The sequence below is a fragment of the Ornithodoros turicata genome, chromosome 3, assembly GCF_037126465.1.
Source record: "Ornithodoros turicata isolate Travis chromosome 3, ASM3712646v1, whole genome shotgun sequence".
Taxonomy (NCBI): domain Eukaryota; kingdom Metazoa; phylum Arthropoda; class Arachnida; order Ixodida; family Argasidae; genus Ornithodoros; species Ornithodoros turicata.
Window position 1 is genome coordinate 1,375,103 of NC_088203.1, and position 9,668 is coordinate 1,384,770.

General features: G+C 47.9%; 1 protein-coding gene across 2 annotated transcripts; it reads right to left on the bottom strand.

The window, feature by feature from the left end:
- Positions 1-1,000: 1,000 nt before the first annotated feature.
- On the bottom strand, positions 1,001-7,346 carry LOC135387799 (uncharacterized). 2 transcript variants are annotated; one of them, XM_064616933.1, is made up of 7 exons: positions 6,552-7,346; positions 5,895-5,971; positions 5,621-5,714; positions 4,694-4,797; positions 3,563-3,670; positions 3,453-3,506; positions 1,001-1,419 (listed from the first exon to the last, which is right to left on the bottom strand). In XM_064616933.1, exons 2-7 carry the CDS (start codon positions 5,964-5,966, stop codon positions 1,177-1,179), a joined length of 675 nt encoding a protein of 224 aa, XP_064473003.1. In that variant the 5' UTR covers positions 5,967-5,971; positions 6,552-7,346; the 3' UTR covers positions 1,001-1,176. The 2 variants fall into 2 exon arrangements, with proteins under 2 accessions (XP_064473003.1, XP_064473002.1); XM_064616932.1 differs by lacking the exon at positions 6,552-7,346 and adding an exon at positions 6,081-6,105.
- Between the last annotated feature and the right edge of the window lie 2,322 nt (positions 7,347-9,668).

Consider the following 9,668-nt stretch of genomic DNA (forward strand, 5'->3'; position numbering starts at 1 on the left):
TTCATGGACCCGAGTTCAGAGTGAAGTTTGAGGTTGCGGTTTGCGCGATAACCATCACTTCTGGAACTTTGGGCAGGTTTGGCCACGGAATACCCGCTATTGACGAGAAAAGCCATGAAAATATTGCTTCCGTGTGCGACGGCGTACTTATGCGAGCTTCGTTTCTCCGCTGTGAAACATTTTCGTCGTTCAATCTCCTCTCCCAAGGCCGACGATCATAGGCAGGCAGGGCACGGCTCTTTAGCGCTCACTCCACGAAGCGTACCACGTGGCTTGCCTGCTGTTGATATGGTGATGGGCGAAGTCAACGCAAACCTGCAGGTCAAAGGGCTCGCCATTGTCGGCCCCACAGAGGTGGGCAACGTCGCGACAGACGGGGAATGTGCGTCCTGGGCCGACTTCTAAGGGAACTGTGCGGACATATGTCTGTCTCTCTGTCTGTGAATCTGCGGCGTGGCTGTCACTGACCGTTCTCCACGCAGCGCAGGCGGAGGCGGAGCAAAAGCGAACGTGCGAAGCTACGAAACGGAGAGGAACGCGCCCCGTCAAAAGTAGTTCGTCGTGGGTTCTATGGCGCGGGAAGGACAACTAAAACCATCTTCTGATATGATATGCTGCTCTCTGAATCAGAATGCTTCAGTAAAACGTCATAGTAATGGGAGAAGCCGTGATTCGACAATGTCACACTCTAAAAACAGAGCTTCACCGCATAGCACGCTCCTAGCCAACCATCATCCCCCCGAATGACAACGTTCTTTCCCTTGAGTTGATGAAAACGGGAGGCGTACGTCATTTTGTGGCAATTATGAATTGCATAATGCCACGAGAATGGCGTACGCCCCCCGTTTTCAGCAAATCATCGGAAAGAACGATGTCACTCGGGATGATAGTTGGCTAGGAGCGTGTTATTTGGTGAAGTTCATTTTTAATAGTGCACGTTACACTGCGCTTAAGACGCGTAAGTAACCTTTCCACACATGCATGAACACCTTCCACCATAAAGAGCTCAGATTCTCATTTAATCTCAAACTCACGAAATTGATATGATGGGTAAGCCCGGTCGAGAAAACCAATGACCTGCCAGCACTGACAGGAGTGAGAGCAACACCTTGCTTGGTTCCATTACCGATCAGTCCTCCGAATTAGGCAATGAAATGACATTCTTCCAAGCTAAGTTCAGAAGTAGAGTCCGAGGCTAAGTCCACCGCTGGTCTTGCCATCTTGTTCTTGTAGTTCTTCGTACGAAGGAGGTTTGCCTAAGTAGTCCAAGAGGAGGGGCGCGTAGCGTTTGCTAGCAGGCAGGTCATCGATGTTAGTAGGTGGAACTGCGGACATAACCGATGGCAGGGCGTTCCCTTGACGGTGCTCTCTCTCCTGCATCTCGTGGTAGTAAGACAGTACGACCATGAAGAAGAAAGCCTGTAACGGAACATTGTTAACCCTTTATCCTGCGTTAGAAAAATGCTTTCTCGTTTCTCGAAATGCGTTACTTGAGCACTGGCTCAAGTAACATCCTCTGCTGTTTTCCGCAAGCAATCTGTTTTGCTTGACGATCTTCTTCATAGTGAGAGATTTGTCCTGTAGTACTGGCACCCTTGCGCGCGACACACTGCATTTCATTCCGTAACAACGAAGACAGCTTCCCAAATATACGATTTCGCCCGCATGCGTCCATTTAGGTTGTGTTAGGTTTAGATCTTGGTGTGTGTGTGTGTGTGTGTGACTTTTTCCCTTTTCTTTTTATAGGATGGGAAGTCTGCCTACGCCTGACTAACATTTCCTTCCTATTTTTCAATAAACATATCTCCCCCTGTTTAGGTTCAAATATTGTGTCCATTAGAGCCCAAAAGTGTTGCTTATAGGGCATCTTTGTATCAAAGATTTTGGAAAACGCTATGCAAATCATAAGGGAACATGTGAAAGCGCAAGAAAAAAAAATTCTTTCTTTTTTCTGCGGCTTTAACGTGTCGTAAGACATCGCCTACTTTTGGAACTTGATCTGCCGCAGCTGATGAACACTGCAGCAGTACTTGACGAAACATTAGGGCAGTACTCTGCATACCTGATCGCAGATATCACGTGATACTGTGGCGTTGCTAACGCGTTGTGCTCTTCAACGTTACGCTGGTTACTTTCGTTTTCCGACGTCGTATCATATCATGTTACTCCCACTTTCTAACACTGTATAACTTTCAACTTTCATACATTTTGACGCCTTCGTTTACACTGTCACGTACTACTTTCGTGTTGACCAGCTACATATACAAGTACAGACGGCCAGGGGTGCGCGGTCGGCTTCTTGAAGGCTTCTCTTGGCTGTGATCTTCCACAACCTTCATGTGGACAGCACTGTGAGCAATCGAATGCGCGTTGGATTAGAGGGGCAGTGTGGAGCTGGCAAATGCAAGTTCTCATCCAGCAGCGCGTCCTCGCTGTTGAGATACGCACAAGCAAAACGAACGACAGGAACGTTCACATCCGGTGACGTAAGCATGATCTTGGCAGGAGACGAAAACAAACGTGTGCGACCGAGATATCATACAACACAGTCAACAAGGTATGTCTCGATTGCTTCGCAGACAAGAAACCGAAAGTTGCCGACTCTGCGGGGGAAGCGCTGGATGTAAGATTCAATTAAAACCAACTGGCAACGAATTTAATTGAAATATTTTGCACGATGTCACTAGGCATCGTAACAAAGCATGTGAGAACGCTTGTGTGAGTCCGGCCAACACCACCGTCAGACACAGCCTGATCGCTTGAGCGACGTACGTGACGCAAACCAGGACGTTGTGGCCGTAGTTATGGAAACGAGCCGCATCGGCAGCCTCTGGTATAGCCACAGAAAGCCAAAATCGTCTGCTGGCGGTCCTTATCCGTGTATTCACACGAGCGACATCCTCACGGAATATTCTAGTGGAAGAAAAAGCGAAAACACTGCTCACTAAGCCGAAGTTCCGAACCGTGTTATGTTGAGCATTCACATGGTGTGGAATATCGGGAGTGGCGTACTGCGCATTTAGCAGACGACACTTAGCAGACGACACCGTCATCGTGTTTTCCTGTCGTCTGCTACGGAATATCTTGTGGCTGTGTAGCAGGATATTCCCCACGGTTAGCAGTGTACGTGAAGACGCGACGTTGGGCGCTCGCGCTCACGTGAGAGCAGAAAGCTATGACGTTTTTCGCGTCTTCCGCTTCTGGGGGAATGTCGCTCGGGTGAATACACGGTATATGTCTACGTGCGAAGGAGTAAAGGGAGACCGACTAGGTGACGTTGCCTGACACTTATCGTTCCAAATCCACATTACTTGGTGGCATATTCTAGCGGATGGGTGGGGCTTTTTTTTCGCATAACATCCATTGTCTGGAGAGTTGTATCCCACTACGTACAAATTCGGGAACCAACGAAGGCAGACATATTTTATCTACAAAAAAGAAAGCAGTCTCACCCGTAGCAGCATGACGAAGAATAAGGGACCAACTCTAGTTACCAGGTCTTTCGTCTGTAAGGTAGCGCGAGAAATGTTAGAAGAAATAGCGCAAAATTCTCGCCACTTACACTCAGCGCCGTTGATTGGCCAGTTATGATGACGATTCCCAATAGTGCCATGGAAAAGAGGCTCCAAAGTGTCGTGGTGATGTACGGAACCAGAAGCCACCGGTTTTCCTTAACCAAAGACAAGCGCCATGAGTCATTCGCGGCTTTCTATGCCTTACTGCGAAATTTCGACTACAGCTTCACGTATAGCCGCCTCTCCTACCGACATATACGAGGTGTTTCTTTTTAATCCTTTAAAATTCTCCCAAGAAAAGGGCTACTATACGGGGCGATTTTTTATTCTTCGTAGATTGTTCATAAAAAAGGCGATGAGGACAGCATAGATGTCGTTTTTGCAGTTCATTAATATGGCCAAGACATCCTCTCGAAATGAGTATGTTGCTACAAGATGACTAATTACCTAAAATTCATTAATTTACTCTGTAATTAAGACATTCCTGACAAAAGCGAGATAGCAGAATGAGAAACAGTCCTCGTTGAAAATCGATTTTAAAAATCCCTGAAACGAGCGCGTGTCACGAAATATTCATCACCCAATTGCAAATGAGCCGAAAGCAAAACCGCGCGCCTCAGGAGCGCGTGACCTTTGCCGACAGCAAAGTGGTAAAAAAATTAGGTAATTGGACGTAGATTAGGTAATTGTGGTGCTGATGGTGAAAGGGCTCGTAGGTAATTGTGCCCTAAAACGGCAATCCATCTCCATCGCTCCAATGCACGTGTCCCTCCGACGTGGAATCAGCGCTGCCCCGCATGCGCTCCCGATCGGCACGGTTTCGGTTTCAGCTCATTTTCGTGGCAGGTATTTCAACGCACGTGCGCGTTTCTTTAAGAATGGAATGGCTTTCAACCAGGACTGTCTTTCATTGTGCTGTCTCGCTAGCGCTTGATATCCTCAAAGTTAAAGAGGTTGTTAATGAATTTTAAGTAATCACTCATCTTAATTGATTGTAGTTCACATATGCCCTCGTATCTTTTTTTTTCTTTTTTTCTTATTCCGTGCTTGAACCACAACGCGATCGTGGCTATACGAACGGACATGGAGAAAGGATGAAAGGAGTCCTTGCGAAGTGAGTGGGGGTTGGACCACGTCCCTGGACAGAGGCATGCATCCCACTCATGAGAACTTATTACCTGTAACGTCGCTCTCAATGCCATCCACGAAGCGATCATTTCCAAGAATAGAATTAGAGTAATGCAGAAGGTGGCCCAGAATTCCGTCAACGGCGATGAAGGAGCTGAAAAAGGTTAATTGTATAGTTCTGCTAAAGAAATGTCGATACAGTTGGCAGAGTCAGCAGGTTAGTGAGGGAGGTTTAAGGCCGACTGGAGGGAAACCGCGTCAACATCCGTCTGGTCAACAGCAGACAGTAGAGCACTGCAAGGGGCCACGCTGACTCGAAAACCCGAGTCTGGCCTGGCCCGCGGGCCAAATTCGGACCTCAAAGTCATTCTGAATACGTCCTCGGGTCCGAGGGTTCTCGGACCTGAGTCAAATCGAGCTTTTGTGAAGCATTCTTTCGCATTATTTAATCCTCAACATTCGTTTTTAGAGTCCTCCGCCTTTCTGCTAAAACGCAACATATGCGTCGCATATAGCATCACGCCCTCGCTGCGGCATTTACCGCAGACAGGCGCGCGAGACTCGACGCCAATGTGTTAAAAAAGAGAGAGAGAGAGTTGCACCAAAGGCTGCGCTTACGCGTTCCAGGTATGTGGGATTTACAGATTTACGCTGTATTATAAAGTCTCTATAGCATGGATTGAACCCGTTGGACGGTTCATATACACATTACAAATCTGCCTATGCAGCTGCTGGCCAGGCTTCGGCCGGGCTGAGTTTTCGGCAGCCGGGTAACCCTCCGTGACGTCGGGTATTGGCCAGGCAAAGCTGAGTTTTTGGCAGTCGGGTCGGACTTGGGTCGGGTGCGGGCCGGACCGGTAAATTCAGGCCCGCGCAGTACACCGGAACCCACATTATCCACGAACCAACGGAACTCACAGTGTCCAGCATGACCTTGAAGCTACCACAAAATGCACTGATGGTAGATGAAAGCTTACACTGCAGTCTCAATGTATCGTTCAGGAATTCCAGTATCTGTTCGTGACGACATGCCGATGTGATGTACAACATGAGCAGGAACAGCTTAGATGCCTGAAAGACAACGGCAGTCAATGCGAAACAGACTCCAAGAGTGACTCCATAATACACGAGACAATTTTCGTGTCGGGTCCCACAAAACAGCTTGTCAGTCACGGAAGCACCAGCGTATAGATCCCGTACACGCTGGCAACAACACTTAACAGAAACAAACACACGAATCCCAACGCTTACCAACGTAAAACTGGCGACATATCGCGTTCCTTTCCTTAGCGTCCAAATGCCACAGCAGCTTCTCATGAACATGTTTCCTGCGCAGTCCGGATAGAATTATCAAACATTTTACGCTGAGTGTAAATAACATGCCTGAAGGTTAGAGAAGAATGAGGAAACGTCAGACGCTATGTCTGAGCAACTTACTTGCAGTCATATTTATACATACACAGAGGTAGCCTTAGGAATAAAATAAATGAGAGCAACAATAAGAAGGCACCGATTAGTAAGTTGGTGGTGGCTGAAGGATGTCTATCCTATACGGCAGAGCCACTGACGTAACACCCAAGTGCAGTTCAGCCGCACATTACCAATATTTTCCCCTACATGCCTCGTTTCATGTACTCGTAATTATCGCTTCATGGCTTTCACTCCTTAGTTAATTATAGCGAGTGATTTATCCATGCACACCCAATCAAGTTTTTTCAACACCCCCCTTTTTTGTGTGTGCCACCGTTATGAAGTAACTGCACCCCCGATTTTTTTGCAGCACCCCCCGAGTTTGCATGCAGTTATGGATAAACTACTGGTCATAGCTAGTGATATCTATCTAGCTTCATCCCAAACCCTGAAAGGAGAGTATGCAGAAAACACTCGAGTAACACGCCCAAAACGTACCTTTACCTGTCGAGGCGATGCCGGCTAGTAAAAAATAGCACACAGTTCGCCGCGTGCGTTTGATAAAACGGAGCAGCTGCAATGCACCTGTTGCGTGTATCGTTCAGGTACGGCAGAAATGAATGTAGGCTCAGCTATATATGTATAACACGGCGTATTAGAAAGATAAATAGTTGTTTATTCGTCTCCCGCAATGTCCCTTTGGACGTTGGTCAAACTCAACACTGAGTCTCGTTTTCTGCTTTCATTGGAGTGGCAAAACTGCCACATCTGATAATTGGTGGCGTCGAGACGAATGTCATCAGGAGAGACGGTTTATGATTCGGTTCTTCCCTCGCGGAAGACACCCAAGAAGCATGCCACCAAGTTGCTCGGGTTCGAACCTATAACTTTCCCGGACAGGCTACCAATTTGACGTGTCTTCTGTGCGTTCCACATTGGAAAGTTTTAACCAACCTGCTCTGCACCTTCTCTAGCATGCTAACAATTATTGTTCCCGAGGCCTCGATTTCTGAGAAAGGTAAAACTTTGAGGAAAAAACTTTGGATTTCTGGAAAAGGTATAAGAGCGTGTTTCGTTTGTATAAGCTACATATATTCCTACCGGGAGGCAATGCCGTCAGAAACTGACCTGTAAGTGTTTCTTAGTATACTCCGAATTCAGAAGCTCCGTTCATGTATATAGGAACAAACTTCTCAAACATCGTTCTCTACACGAAGTTTCTGCAAAAGTCCTGGGCCACTAACAAATGCTTTCGTGGAAGAAAAGTAACGCGAAACACGTATCATGAACGCGTAATTCTATTAAAAGTAATTCTTAAAGTAAGTTCCTACCTACCTGCACGTTCCAAAGCCGAGGCTGAAACGTAGAAGGCACAGCTGCGCTTCCCGCCGCACCTGCGTCGCTCCACCGTTCTCCGTAACGACCGACAATACAGTAGCACAGAAGGTCGCAAAAACGTCTTTATTTGGTAAAGTTGGGGTAGAAGGCGATCAAGATTTTAACGCGACGTCTAGAAGGCGTAATTTGTAGTACGTTTATAAGACGTTCCGATTTTCTGCTTATAATACGTCTTTGCCATCTCTGTTTAAGACGTATCCTAAGACGAGACCTCCTGTAAGACGTCTTGTTTGCAAGACGTACTGATTTTTCATCTATAATACGTCTTCGCCATCCCTGTTCAAGACGTACATTAAAGGATGACGAATGTGTGCACTTCGCAGCGGCGGATTCAGGCGTTCGGTTTGGGGAATGGTTTCATTGTCGAATCGCGTAGTAGGGGAGGGAAGAGAGGGAAATTCAATGTATGAACTGACGTTTTTGGAGGTGATCGCCGCCCCCACCCCGTACGTACGTACGCTACGTACTCTCTACTCGTGGACGTCTGCATCCGCCTGCATCAGTCGACCGCACGATCTAACCCTAACCAATTCCTACCTTAGGCTACTTCCTTCCGCCTGCATCACTCACATGCAACAACGATCTAATCCTAACGTGTGCTTACTCCAGGCCACTTCCTTCCGCTTGCATCAGTCGACCGGACGCAGTAATGATCTAACCCTAACCTGTTACTATACCAGAGGCTACTTCGCTCCGCCTGCATCAGTCGACCGCACACAATAATGATCTAACCCTAACCTGTTCCTATACCAGAGGCTACTTCGTTCCGCCTGCATCAGTCGACCGCACGCAGTAATGATCTAACCCTAACCTGTTCCTATACCAGAGGCTACTTCGCTCCGTCTGCATCAGACGACCGCACACAATAATGATCTAACCCTAACCTGTTCCTATACCAGAGGCTACTTCGTTCCGCCTGCATCAGTCGACCGCACGCAGTAATGATCTAACCCTAACCTGTTCCTATACCAGAGGCTACTTCGCTCCGCCTGCATCAGTCGACCGCACACAATTATTATCTAACCCTAACCTGTTCCTATACCAGAGGCTACTTCCTTCCGCCTGCATCACTCAGCCACATGCAACAACGATCTAATCCTAACGTGTGCTTACTCCAGGCCACTTCCTTCCGCTTGCATCAGTCGACCGGACGCAGTAATGATCTAACCCTAACCTGTTCCTATACCAGAGGCTACTTCGCTCCGCCTGCATCAGTCGACCGCACACAATAATGATCTAACCCTAACCTGTTCCTATACCAGAGGCTACTTCGTTCCGCCTGCATCAGTCGACCGCACGCAGTAATGATCCAACCCTAACCTGTTCCTATACCAGAGGCTACTTCGCTCCGCCTGCATCAGTCGACCGCACACAATAATTATCTAACCCTAACCTGTTCCTATACCAGAGGCTACTTCGTTCCGCCTACATCAGTCGACCGCACGCAGTAATGATATAACCCTAACCTGTTCCTATACCAGAGGCTACTTCGCTCCGCCTGCATCAGTCGACCGCACACAATAATGATCTAACCCTAACCTGTTCCTATACCAGAGGCTACTTCGCTCCGCCTGCATCAGTCGACCGCACGCAGTAATGATCTAACCCTAACCTGTTCCTATACCAGAGGCTACTTCGCTCCGCCTGCATCAGTCGACCGCACACAATAATTATCTAACCCTAACCTGTTCCTATACCAGAGGCTACTTCGTTCCGCCTACATCAGTCGACCGCACGCAGTAATGATATAACCCTAACCTGTTCCTATACCAGAGGCTACTTCGCTCCGCCTGCATCAGTCGACCGCACACAATAATGATCTAACCCTAACCTGTTCCTATACCAGAGGCTACTTCGCTCCGCCTGCATCAGTCGACCGCACGCAGTAATGATCTAACCCTAACCTGTTCCTATACCAGACGCTACTTCGTTCCGCCTGCATCAGTCGACCGCACGCAGTAATGATCTAACCCTAACCTGTTCCTATACCAGAGGCTACTTCGCTCCGCCTGCATCAGTCGACCGCACACAATAATGATCTAACCCTAACCTGTTCCTATACCAGAGGCTACTTCGTTCTGCCAGCATCAGTCGACCGCACACAATAATGATCTAACCCTAACCTGTTCCTATACCAGAGGTAGCTTCCTTCCGCCTGCATCACTCAGCCACATACAACAACGATCTAATCCTAACGTGTGCTTACTCCAGGCCACT

Coding starts and splice junctions, on each gene's coding strand:
- LOC135387799 (XM_064616932.1), bottom strand. Junction 4,798..5,620: donor CGATACATTGAGACTGCAGT/GTAAGCTTTCAT, acceptor AACCTTTTTCAG/CTCCTTCATCGCCGTTGACG. Junction 3,671..4,693: donor CATTGAGAGCGACGTTACAG/GTAATAAGTTCT, acceptor TCTTTGGTTAAG/GAAAACCGGTGGCTTCTGGT.